The sequence below is a fragment of the Herpailurus yagouaroundi genome, unplaced genomic scaffold (genome assembly GCF_014898765.1).
Source record: "Herpailurus yagouaroundi ecotype Mexico unplaced genomic scaffold, PumYag 67555, whole genome shotgun sequence".
Classification (NCBI taxonomy): Eukaryota; Metazoa; Chordata; class Mammalia; order Carnivora; family Felidae; genus Herpailurus; species Herpailurus yagouaroundi.
The window spans coordinates 2,614,327-2,627,887 of record NW_024420361.1 but is presented as its reverse complement, the minus strand read 5'-3'; the positions used below and the strand labels follow the sequence as shown (position 1 = coordinate 2,627,887).

Below are 13,561 nucleotides of genomic sequence, written 5' to 3'. Positions count from 1 at the left end.
ACTATATTTTGGAACAGCTTGAGAAGGGTATGTATTATCTCTGCTTTAAATGTCTGGTAGAACTCCCCTGGGAAGCCATCTGGTCCTGGACTCTTTTTTGTTGGGAGATGTTTGATAACTGATTCAATTTCTTTGCTGGTTATGGGTCTGTTCAAGTTTTCTATTTCTTCATGTTTGAGTTTTGGAAGTGTGTGGGTGCTTAGGAATTTGGCCATTTCTTCCAGGTTGTCCAGTTTGTTGGCATATAATTTTTCATAGTATTCCCTGATAATTGCTTGTATTTATGAGGGATTGGTGGTAATAATTCCATTTTCATTCATGATTTTATCTATTTGGGTCATCTCCCTTTTCTTTTTGTGAAGCCTGGCTAGAGGTTTATTAATTTTGTTTATTTTTTCAGAAAACCATCTCTTGGTTTTGTTGATTTGCTCTGCAGTTTTTTTAGATTCTATATTGTTTATTTCTGCTCTGATCTTTATTATTTCTCTTCTTCTGCTGGGTTTGCGCTGTTTTTGCTGTTCTTCTTCTAATTCCTTTAGGTGTGCTGTGAGATTTTGTATTTGGGATTTTTCTTGTTTCTTGTGATAGGCCTGTATTGCAGTGTATTTTCTTCTCAGACTTCTTTCACTGCGTCCTAATGCATTTGGATTGCTGTATTTTCATATTCATGTGTTTCCATATATTTTTAAATTTCTTCCCTAATTGCCTGGTTGACCCGTTCATTCTTTAGTAGGGTGTTCTTTAACCTCCACGCTTTTGGAGTTTTTCCAGACTTTTTCCTGTGGTTGATTTCAAGCTTCATAGCATTGTGGTCTGAAACTATGCATTGTATGATTTCAATTCTTGTATACTTATGAAGGGCTGTTTTGTGACCCAGTATGTGATCTATCTTGGAGAATGTTCCATGTGCACTTGAGAAGAAAGTATAATCTCTTGCTTTGGGATGCAGAGTTCTAAATATATCTGTCAAGTCCATCTGATTCAATGTATCATACAGGGCCCTTGTTTCTTTATTGACTGTGTGTCTAGATGATCTATCCATTTCTGTACGTGGAGTGTTAAAAAGTCCCCTGCAATCACCACATTCTTATCAATAAGGTTGCTTATGTTTATGAGTAATTGTTTTATATATTTGGGCGCTCCGGTATTCGGCGCATAGACATTTATAATTGTTAGCTCTTCCTGATGGATAGACCCTGTAATTATTATATAATGCTCTTCTTCTTCTCTTGTTACAGCCTTTAATTTAAACTCTAGTTTGTGTGATATAAGTATGGCTACTCCAGCTTTCTTTTGACTTCCAGTGGCATGATAAATAGTTCTCCATCCCTTCACTCTCAATCTGAAGGTGTCCTCAGGTCGAAAATGAGTCTCTTGTAGACAGCAAATAGATGGGTCTTGTTTTTTTTAACAATTCTGAGACCTTATGTCTTTTGGTTGGCGCATTTAGTCCACTTACATTCAGTGTTATAGAAACATATGGGTATAGAGTATTGTGATGTCTGTATGTTTTATGCTTGTAGTGATGTCTCTGGTACTTTGTCTCACAGGGTCCCCCTTAGGATCTCTTGTAGGGCTGGTTTAGTGATGACAAATTCCTTCAGGTTTTGTTTGTTTTGGAAGACCTTTATCTGTCCTTCTATTCTAAATGACAGACTTGCTGGATAAAGGATTCTCGGCTGCATATTTTTTCTGTTCATCACTTTGAAGATCTCACTCCATTCTTTTTGTCCTGCCAAGTTTCAGTAGAGAGACGGTCATGAGTCTTATAGGTCTCCCTTTTTATGTTAGAGCACTTTTATCTCTAGCTGCTTTCAGAATTTTCTCTTTATCCTTGTATTTTGCCAGTTTCACCCTGATATGTCATGCAGAAGATCAATTCAAGTTACGTCTGAAACAGTTTCTGTGCCTCTTGGATTTCAATGCCTTTTTCCTTCCCCAGATCAGGGAAGTTCTCAGCTATCATTCCTTCAAGTACCCCTTCAGCACCTTTCCTTCTCTCTTCCTCCTCTTGAATACCAGTTATGCGTAGATTATTTCTCTTTAGTGCATCACTTAAATCTCTAATTTTCCCCTCATACTCCTGGATTTTTTTATCTCTCTTTTTCTCAGTTTCCTCTCTTTCCATAACTTTATCTTCTTGTTCACCTATTTCTCCTCTGCCTCTTCAATCTGAGCCGTGGTTGTCTCCATTTTATTTTGCAGGTCATTAATAGCATTTTTTAGCTCCTCCTGACTGTTCCTTAGTTCCTTGATCTCTTTAGCAAGAGATTCTCTGCTGTCCTTTATACTGTTTTCAAGGCCAGCGATTAATTTTATGACTATTATTCTAAATTCACTTTCTGTTATATTGTTTAAATCCTTTTTGATGAGTTCGTTAGCTGTTGTTATTTCCTGGACTTTTTTTGAGGGGATTTCTTCCATTTTGTCATTTTGGATAGTCCCTGGAGTGGTGCGGGACTGCAGGGCACTTCCCCTGTGCTGTCTTGCATAACTTGCGTTGGTGGGCATGGCTGCAGTGAGACCTGATGTCTGCCCCCAACCCACTGCTGGGGCCACAGTCAGACTGGTGTGTACCTTCTCTTCCCCTCTCCTAGGGGCAGGATTCACTGTGGGGTGGTGTGTCCCATCTGGGCTACTTGAACACTGCCAGACTTGTGGTGCTGGGGATCTGGTGTATTAGCTGGGATGGATCAGCAAGGTGCACAGGGGCGGGAGAGGCAGGCTCAGCAGAAGAATAGCATTGGGTTTTGCATGGTGCAAGCAAGTTCCCTGGAAGGAACTGGTTCCCTTTGGGATTTTGGCTGGGGGATGGGTGAGGGAGATGGCACTGGCGAGCACCTTTGTTCCCCGCCAAGCTGAGCTTTGTCGTCAGTGGCTCAACATCTCTCCCTCCTTTTGTCCTCCAGCCCTCCCGTTCTCTGAGCAGAGCTGTTAGCTTATAATCTTCCAGATGTCAAGTCCCGGTTGCTTTCAGAACACACTCTGTCTGGCCCCTCTGCTTTTTCCAGCCAAACTCAGGGCATCTGCTTGGCTGGCAGGCTGCCCCTCTGCCCCGGCTCCCTCCCGCCAGTCCGTGTAGTACCCACCGCCTTGCCACCCTTCCTACCCTCTTCCGTGGGCCTCTCATCTGTGCTTGGCTCTGGAGACTCCGTCCTGCTAGTCTTCTGCCAGTTTTCTGGGTTATTTAGGCAGGTGTAGGTGGAATCTAAGTGATCAGCAGGACGTGGTGTTCCCAGTGTCCTCCTAAGCCCTACTCCACCTTTCTTTGACATCCATTTGCATGATAAACATTTCTCAATTTCCTCACTTTCAATTTATAATTGTCTTAGGTCTGAAATGTGTCTCTTGTAGGCACCACTAGATGGCTGTTCCTTTTTTTAATGTATTATCACATCCTATGTCATGTGACTGAAGCATTTAGTCCATTTACATTCAAAGTAATTGCTGATAGATATGTGTTTATTATCATTTTATTATTTGCTTTGTAATTGTTTCTGAAGACTTTCTTTGATCCTTTCTTGTCTTTTTCGGTTTTGCGGTTTGCTGATTTTCTTTATATATTTGGATTTCTTTCTCTTTAATCTTTGCATATTTATTAGTTGTTCTGGATATATGGTTACCATTAGGTTTGTATATAACCCCTTCTGCGTATAGCAGCCTATATTAAGTTGATGGTCATTCAAAGTTGAACTCATTTTTTATCCTTATCTTTCCCATGTTTAGGTATGTGTTGTTATAGTTTATATCGTTTATTTTGTGAGTTCTTTGACTTTTTTGCAGAAATATTCATTTTTTACTAGTTTTGTATTTCCTACATTTATACTGTCACTTTTGGCCTCTCCTTTCTACTGAAAGAGTCTCCTTTAGTATTTTTTTCAGGGCTGGTTTAGTGGTTATGAACTCATTTAGTTTTTGTTTGGGAAACTATTTATCTCTCTTTCCATTCTGTATGATAGCCTTACTGAATGGAATATTTTGGGCTGCAGTTTTTTTCCCCATTCAGCACATTGAATATATCATGCCACTTTCTTCTGGTTTCCCAAGTTTCTGTTGAGAAATCTCCTCTAGCCTTATGGGTTTTCCCTAATAAGTTGCTGTCTTCTTTTGTCTTGATGTTTTTAAGATTCTTTCTTCACCACTATATTTCCCCAATTTTATTACAATATATTTTGGTGTAGGGTGTACTTTTTTTGATTTTGATAGGATTTCTCTGTGCCTCCTTGATCTTCATGTCTGTTTCCTTCCCCAAATTAGGGAAGTTTTCAGCTATTATTTCTTCAAATAAATTTCCTGCTCCCTTTTCTCTCTTTTCTTATGGAACTCCTATTGTACAAATGTTATTATATTTGATGGGGTCACTGAGTTCCCTAAGTCTTTTCTCATTTTGCATATTTTTTCTGTCTTTTTTTTCAGCTTGATTAATATCCATTGCTCTCTCTATGTAATTAACTCATATCTCTTCTTCCAGCCTGTTGTTCATCCCATCAGGCATATTTCTCATATTGTGCTTGAGTCCTTTATCTCTGCTCTGTTGTTCCTTATCTCTGTGTTAAGGGTGTCACTCATGTCTTCCACTCTTTTCTCAAGTCCAGTGAGTATCCTTATGATCATAGCTTTATATTCTCTATCAGGCATGTTACTTATATCTGTTTCACTTAGATACCTGGCTGTGGCCTTGTCTCATTCTTTCATTTGGGATAAATTTCTCTGTCTACTCATTTTGTCAACTCCTCTGTCTGGTTCTTTGTGTTAACAAAGGCATTTATGTCTTCTGCTCTTGAAGGTCAAGACTTTATGAAGAAGAATCCTGGAATTCCCTGCAGTACAGTGTCCTCTGTTCAGCAGAAGCTAGCACTTCAGGAGAGTATTCTATGTGTATTGCTTTCGTTCTGCTGTTGTGTCTGAGTCCCTTTTCCTTTCAGTGCAATAATTTGCACTGTCTCTCTGCCTGTTGTAGGCTGTGCTTGCTCTCTGTGGTGTTAATGGAACCCAAGAAGGCCAGCTTTGAGCGGGTATGAATGTGGGGGAATTTGGCTGTGGGGCAGCATTGTTGGCAAAATTTGTGCTGAGCCACTTGTCCTTTGCTGGATCCCTCCAAGCACTGTGGCTGTTGAGGTTCTGCACACCATTGTCACTGTGGGTATGAGGCTGTGTCCTGAACTTGTCAATGGCTGGGCACAGCTGCGCATGGCATAGTGATTTGGGTTGTTGCTAAGAGGTGACTTGGCACAGTGCATGGTGGCAGTTGTGCACCTGGTGGCTACATGTAGTGAATGTGCAGCTTTAACAAAAATTTCCCTGAGCCCAGAGCTGAGGCTAACAGGCTTGGAGTAGATCAGTCCCCAGAAGAAATCATGTGCTGGTGTATTGCTAGTATGTTAGGTAGAAAGTGTCTGTGCCACCTATCCTCCTGCAGTTGGCATTGTGTTTATGCTAGGGGGAAGGTGAGGAAAATAGCACCTTCCAGCTCCCTCATTTTCATACTCCAATATCAGTATGAGCAGATCTCTCTCCCCTTTCCTTCAGTATTATGTAAGCTGGTATTTTAATGTTGCCTTTTTGGAGGCTGGTGTCTCTTTAAGGGCAGTGACCCTGTTGTTACACATATTTTCTTGAAGTAAAGGTGAAGGTTTTGATGAGGCTTACCGAAACCACTTCATACTCAGTTTCTAAGACATGCCTTGTTGCCATGCTATCCAGTTTTTTTTTCCTCTTTATTAGAAGGATTGCTTCAGAAAGCAAGTGTGATCTGGTTCAATAAAGGGTGCTTACTCTAGTATTATGGGATGAATTGTGTCTCTCCAAAATTCATTTGTTGAAGTACTAACCATCATTACCTCACAATGGTCCATATTTGGAGATATCATCTTTAAAAGTGTGCTTAAATCAAAATGAGAGCCCTAATCCAATATGACTGGTATCCTTATAAAAAGAAAATTTTTGACATACAAAGAGTTACCAGGGATGTGCGCACACAAAGGAAAGACCATATAAGGAAACAGTGAGAAGGTGGCTACCTGTAAGTTAAGAAGAAAGGCCTCAGGATAATCCAAACCTGCTGACATTTTGATCTTGGACCTTTAGCCTCTAAAACTGCAAGAAAATAAATTTCGTTGGTAAACTGCCCATTCTGTGTTGTCTTAGTCCTTTTGGACTGCCATAACAAAAATCCATAATAAAAATATCATAGACTAGAAGATTCAGTGTCTGGTGAGGCCCATTTTCTTGTTCATGTGTCTTCCCATGGCATAAGGGGTCTCAGGAGCTGTTTGTCATCTATTTTATAAAGGCATTTATCCCATTCATGACCTAATCACTTCCTAAGGGCTCCATCTCCCAATATGATCACATTGGAGATTAAGATTAAACATATGAATTTGGGGGAACACAAGCATTCAGTCTATAATATGTCATCTTTTGTTATGGCAACACTAGCACACTAATATAGATAGGTAGATAGATATATAGATAATAGAAAAAAGAAAGTGGATATTCAAGCCCTCCCCCCACACAGTGATAAAAATGTTTGACCCTAGAATAGATTGATAAAAATAATGTTTTAGCTTTAAAGGCAGTGGATGTTAAAATCAGATGTACTAAATGAGCAAAGGGAGGGAAGGAGGGAGGGAGAGAGAGAGAGAGAGAAATAGACATAGATAACAAACCAGAGGAGAGGTAGGTGAGGGAAATAGGGGATGCAGATTAAATAGTACACTTACCATGATGAAAATAAAATAAATAAAAATAAAATAAAAGGTATATTAAGTTTTAGTCTAATATTATATACATCACATATTTCAAATATAAAAAGTGTCCTACACTCACTTCATATACAGTTGCCTTCGGGAAGCAGGATAATTTCTTATAGCTATATTCAGTGAAGATGGGAATAGCTGGTAACCACCTTCCTATCATTTTTTTTTCAACGTTTATTTATTTTTGGGACAGAGAGAGACAGAGCATGAACGGGGGCGGGGCAGAGAGAGAGGGAGACACAGAAACGGAAACAGGCTCCAGGCTCTGAGCCATCAGCCCAGAGCCTGATGCGGGGCTCGAACTCATGGACCGGCGAGATCGTGACCTGGCTGAAGTCGGACGCTTAACCGACTGCGCCACCCAGGCGCCCCCTTCCTATCATTTTTAACACAATAATTAAAAAGAAGAGAGTTGTTGGGAAACATTCATCTAAAACTGTCAACAAAGCATACACTTGGAATTCTTTAATAAGGTTTAAAAAAACATTTCTATTCAAATTTATTTGAAATATGTGCTTGTCACAAGTGCACTCCTTAATCCCCATCACCTATTTAACCCATGCCCTCACTGCCCCCTGCCCCAAGTCCATAGCCACCACCACCTTCTTCTCTATAATTAAGAGTCTATTTTTTGGGGTAGTTTTTCTCTATTTTTCCCTTTGCTAATTTGTTTTTGTCATGATATATCACATCTTTATCCATTCATCAATCAGTGGACACTTGGACTGTTTCCATAATTTGGCTATAGATAATGCTGCTATAAACATCAGGTACATGTATCCCTTTGAAATAGTATTTTTGTATTCTTTGGGGTAAATACCCTGTAGTGTGATTCTTGGATAATAGGGTAGTTCTATTCTTTTAATTTTTTAAAGTTTTAAAATTTATTTTGAGAGAGAGAACACAAACGGAGGAGGAGTAGAGAAAGAAGGAGAGAATCCCAAGCAGGCTCTGAACCATCAGTCCAGATGGGGCTCGATACCATGAAACACAAGATCATGACCTGGGCCAAGATCAAGAGCCAGACACTTAACTGACTGAGCCACCAAACCGCCCCTATTTTTAATAATTTGTGGAACCTTCATACTGTTTCTTAGAGTGGCTGAACTAATTTGCATTTCCACCAACAGTACAAGAGGATTCCTTTTTTCTCTGCATCCTCACCAACACTTTTTTTTTTGTTTCCTGTGGTTTTGATTTTAGCCATTCTGACAGGTGTGTGGTGATATCTCATTGTGGTTTTGATTTACATTTACCTCTTGATGAGTGATATTGAGCATCTTTTCATTTGTCTGCTGGCCATCTGGATGTCTACTTTGGAGAAAAGTGTCTTCATGTCTTCTGCCCATTTGTAATTGTATTATTTGTTTTGGGGGGTATTGAGTTGTAATATACCATTCAATATTAAATGTGGACTAAGAGATTTTCAATTTATAAAATATTGGCATAAATTTAATCCTAATATTGATGTATATTGTTGTTGCTGTGATTGTACTATACCATGTTAATATCACTGATATAATTTAGTGTCTTATAAATCTACCTTTCTTTGTCACTGTTTTGCTAATCATTTTACAATGTGCAGTTCTGGAATAATAAGGTAATTTATACCTTAGACATAGTATTAAAATGATGGAGTGGTTCTGGTTTTGCTCAACAATTGATCTCTCAAGTTTTTGCATTTTCTGGTATTAATCCTGTTTATTGGTGCAATGTTTTTGTAAAGAATTGTCACTGTTGCAATGTGGTTTCTTGAATTATTTATTAAAATCCTTCCCTTCACTTCACCATTCCTGTTCATTAAAGCATAACAATATCTTATTGATCATAATTGGAATTTCAAATTTGTTAATGTAAGATTCTATCAATGCATCAATCATAAATTACCTCCCTGCTCCTAGGCAGTAACTTTATAGCAGCAAACATCTGGATGAAAAGAGAGAACCATTGGGGTAATCATAGGAGTGTGGTATGTTTTCAACGAATACACCAAGCTTCAACATGATCAGGAAAATGCTTTAAGGTCCATTAAGCCATTGCTATCATATTCAACCAAATTTCCTACCTTCTAAGCTTCCATGCATGCTAACTGAATGGCTTATATCAAAAACAGAACAATTAGCTACTTATTTCTTCCCCATTTGATTAAAAAAGCTTCATTCATATAGGCAGGGACAGGTACCCATCAGGGTTTATATACATTGCTGGAGAATCTGGTTTTGTTTTGTTTTTCTAATGAAACTTATCTAGTTGGAAACTGGCCAAGACTCTCACTTTAGGATTAGAGATTTACTTCAGCCACAAGGGAGCTTGAAGAGTCCTGAGGAGGAGATTCCCAAAGCTGGGTAAGAGTAGATGAGTGCATAGAAAGGTTAAAAAAGAAACCTCTCAGAGATTCTAGCAGATAGTTTGTTTAAATAGATTTTAAATCTTCAGGAAGAATACAAATTGGATCTGAAAACATAGAGTAATACAAATAGAGATACTAATGTCACAATCCCAGAATGGGAATGGTAGTAGAACCACTTACCCCTGAATAAATTAACCAAATCAAGCAAATATATGGGGCAGCCCATACATTTTCTTTTCTAAAGCCAGATAGTTTGCTACTGCAGCGATTGGAATTCAACCATTACTCCTCTTTTTGAAGCATTGTGCTTAAAAGGATGCCCTAGAAATAATTCTGTGGTTGTTTTGCATATGACTTTAAGCAATGGTTCTGTTTCCACAGTATTCTAAGTCCCAGGTTAAGTAGCTATGTTGTTGCAGATCATTATAATAATATAGTAGTCTGCACTTTACACACACTTTTCTTCATTCTCTAGTGTGGAAGATCAAAGTAGAGTACAGTTTCAAATTGGGGGCCATGGTTTTATGTTTTATTCAGTTTTTTTTTGTACAAAAGCCTGCTGTGTATGAAGAGATTAGCCTCTGTAAGACCAGATCTGAGAACAAAGTAACTGATCGCTTTTTTACCACATATTTTTGCATGTTATCATGCTCTTATTAATGAGTGTATTCTTTGTGAGTTAATAACAACTATTCTTCATTAAAACTTTATACGTGTATGGTAAAGCATTGGAATGGGAGGCAGTAGTGGTCAGTTAATGGCTTTCAACATATTAGCACTTTCGATAGCGCTAATTCATTATGATCCCAGATTTGTTTAGATTGCTTGTAAATAGACCATTAGTAAGTGTTGTTTAGTCTTCTCAGAGGCAGCTAAAATCCTAGGTTATTAAAGTTTTTGAAATCATTATTAAAATGAGTTATCTATGCTAATCATACTTTACTAAGAAGTAAGACTAATAAATTAAACTCTAAAAAGGGAATTTTCACAAAGCCTTCTCATGGAAAGTTGTCAAATTGCAGTCTGTTCATACAAATGTTTTTCAGGTGAAAGTGAATCCTCCTGGGATAAGGATAAGTTGCAGTCTCTTCTTGCTGCTCCTGGACCCCAACATGGACTTACTCATGCAGCCCTGTCTAACCAGCCAGGTCTTGGGGGTGCTTCTACCCTCAATCCACTGCAGCAGAACAACCTACTGACCAATAGTATGTATGATGTAATTTCAAAACTTGGTGTTTGGGAAAAAAAAATACCACGCAAGACCAATTGGACACCTTTGGCTAGCAGGGCTAGTACATTTTTCTTCAATAAGGTTTAACAGTTTGAAGTTAGAAGGGTAAATAGGGATCCATTTGAAAGCGTGGGATTTATAGAGTAGAGATAGATCAAGAGGCTATGTAGCAGAGTAATTAACAAAGTTGGCTATAGTCACATAAACTTAGGTTTGAAATCCAAATCTTTTGAATTCCATATTACTGTTTGACTTTGGAGGTTTCACCTAACTTTTACAGGTCTCAGTGTTCACAACTATAAAGTAAGAAAATAATATATACCCATTTAGTAAGGTTATTGTGAAAGTTAAAAATAACAAAAGAAGCTTTTAACAGTGACTTGTATATAGTAATTACTGCATAAATTGTAAGTATTATTACTCAGCAATCAAACTACAGCTAATGGATACAAATTCAGGTTTAGATGATGATTTTAGGAACTTCAAAAACTCAAAACTCTTTCTGCAGAAAAATGACTGATATACATTACTGGACTAAAATTTTACTTTACTTGTAAGCAGGAATGTGAAAGAAAACTTACATTATTCCTTTCCTTGAGATATTCATTCTCTCACTAAACCCTAAGATTAAAACAACAGAACAGAGGAATTCTTAGATATTTTAACACAATATTATAAATCTTAATGAAATTCATCAGTTATGAAGCATATAAAATAAGTTATAGGGTTTTACTTTAAAGATATTATAAACTCAAATGTGAAAGGTCCCATAAAATAGAATGTTAAGCAAAGGTAAATAAATGCAAGAAAAGTTATAAATATCTTATGAGAAGTAAAAAAAAAAAAAGCCTGATTAAAGTAGACTTATTTCATAAAGTAGAGGAACTTATAAGACTTCTGGTTTCTGGTCTGACATTTAAAGAGTTTAGAAGTTGTTACTCCTCCTCAAAGCAAGATCAACAACTCCTTTAAATCCATCAGAGATTGAGTTCACAGGGCAGGGCTATCTCCAAAACTGGAGAGATAGGCAGAAACAGAGAATCAGAGTTTACAGGGAACAGAAGCCACGGCTGGACCCTGGTAGAAACATTTAAATTGCTGGAGACTCAGTGTGAACTTAGATGAGAGATAAAAACCCCTGGGGGGCAATCCTTAATGGATCACTACACTTTAATGAGTTCTACCTCCAGGAACCCCATCAGGTTCTCATGGTGAAGACTTGAGAAAATTCTGGCTGGGAGACAAGGAAAATACCCATTTCAAAATATGCCCAGAATGTTCTGTTCTCCTTAACAAAGCCTTGCCCTCAAAGGAAACTATTTTACCAAAGTTAAACTACTTTCTTTTTAACAGAGCCTAACTTATGTGGGGGAAAGGATATATTAAAATCCACCACCCTGTAGTCATTGATATAAGGGAAAGGAGATGCATAACTCCAGCCCCTTTAGCATTTCCTGTGTAGCAGCCTCCTCACACAGTCAAGACACTGAGACTTTTCTTTCCAGAAAACAACTTTGTTAATGTTGACAGGGACTCAGAAGGTTCTTTTCCAAAAGACTGGGCCCCAAATGCCAAATGTGGGGTGATGTAGCCTTTTATGAATTTTCTACTTCATTGTATCCCATATATGGGTAACATATAGACATACAGTCTGATTGGGTGGTCTTATGTTACAGGGTCTTGAGGGATGTCACTTATGCACTTAGCCAGGTTGCCTTCCCTTATCTTGAGGTCTTTTCTTACCACATTCCTTAGGGACGTGACTTTACCACACCTATGGGGAAAGAAATACTCAACTCTAGTCACCTCTAGCCTTTCTGTCTTACCTAAGATGGAAAAAGCTAAAGAGCACTTGTGAAAGTCATAGCCCGAGGACACAGGCTCACAGATTGAGACCTGATCACATCTTTCTCCTCCCTACACATTTTACCACAACCACAATAGGGCTCTGTATAAGAACAGTGGGTTACAACGGAAAGAACTGAAATCCTCAGAATGAACTGAATTTGATTCTCTAGGATACACCAAAGATAACAGGAGGATGAGAAATGACAGCCACTAATATAACAGGTACAGCAAATAGTAAACATAACCTAATTTTCAGTCAGATAAAAATAAAGCCTTCCACTAGAGGCATGCTTGTTTCAGTTTTCTTTAGCTAATATACCATTTATGGCTTTAAAACAAAAATTACAAGGTGTGAAAAAGGCAAAAAACACAGTCTGAAGAGATAAAGCAAACATCAGAACCAGAATTCGATATAGCACATATTTTAGAATTATCAGACTGAGATTTTAAAATAACTATGATTAGTATGCTTAAAAGAAGGGAAAACATACAAGACTACCTGGGAATATTAAAACTGTATGTTAATTATACTTGAATAAAAAAATAATACATGGGAAATGTAAATAGAGATGAAAATTGAGAAGCTAAAGTAAATACTGGCTCAAAAACACTCCAAAAAAATGAATACCTTTAATGGGCTCATCAGTAGACCAGACAAAGGCAACAATTGAAGTATGTCAATAGAAACTTCCCAAAATGGAAATAAATGTGGAGCAAAGATTGGGAAACAAAACCCAGAATAGAATATACAATTATTGTGCAGCAATTACAAACAGTGTAGCATAAATGTAAGAGGAATATGAAAATAATAAGAGTGAGGGAAAGGAACAGAAGAAATGTTTAAAGTAACAAGGACTGAAAATTTTCCAAACTTAATGAGAGACACCAGACAAAAGCTCTAGAAAGCTCAGAGAATACTAAGAAGAATAAATATAAAAAAAAGGCTACACCTATGCATATTATAGTCACACTGGAATATCAAACACAAAGAGAAAATCTTTTTTAAAAAATTCAGCGATAAATAAATTCTCCTTACCCATAGAGGAACAAGGATAAGAATTACATTGAACTTCACTTCAGAAACCAGGCAAACAAGAATACAGTGGTATTAAATACAGTGGTGTGACTACTTGAAAGAAAAAATAAAACACCAACCTAAAACTCTGAATTCTGAAAATTCCTTTTAAAAGTGAAGGCAGAAATAGAGATTTTCTCAAACAAAAGTTGAGAGAATTTATTATCATACCAAAGATCTGCCCTGTAAAAATGTTAAAAGATCTATAAAGAGAAGGAAAATAATATAGGTCAGAAACCTATATCTACATAAAGAAAGAATGTTAGAGAAGGAATAAATTAAGGTAAATAATACATATT

General features: G+C 37.6%; 1 protein-coding gene across 1 annotated transcript in view; it reads left to right on the top strand.

The window, feature by feature from the left end:
- The window catches only part of LOC121025217 (dachshund homolog 2-like), a 79,967-nt gene extending 66,654 nt beyond the window's left edge, over window positions 1-13,313 (top strand). The window contains exons 2-3 of the mRNA XM_040467669.1: window positions 10,155-10,324; window positions 13,230-13,313. Coding sequence (XP_040323603.1) covers window positions 10,155-10,324; window positions 13,230-13,313 — 254 coding nt within the window. The remainder of the gene's footprint in view (window positions 1-10,154; window positions 10,325-13,229) is intronic.
- The last annotated feature ends 248 nt before the right edge of the window (window positions 13,314-13,561 follow it).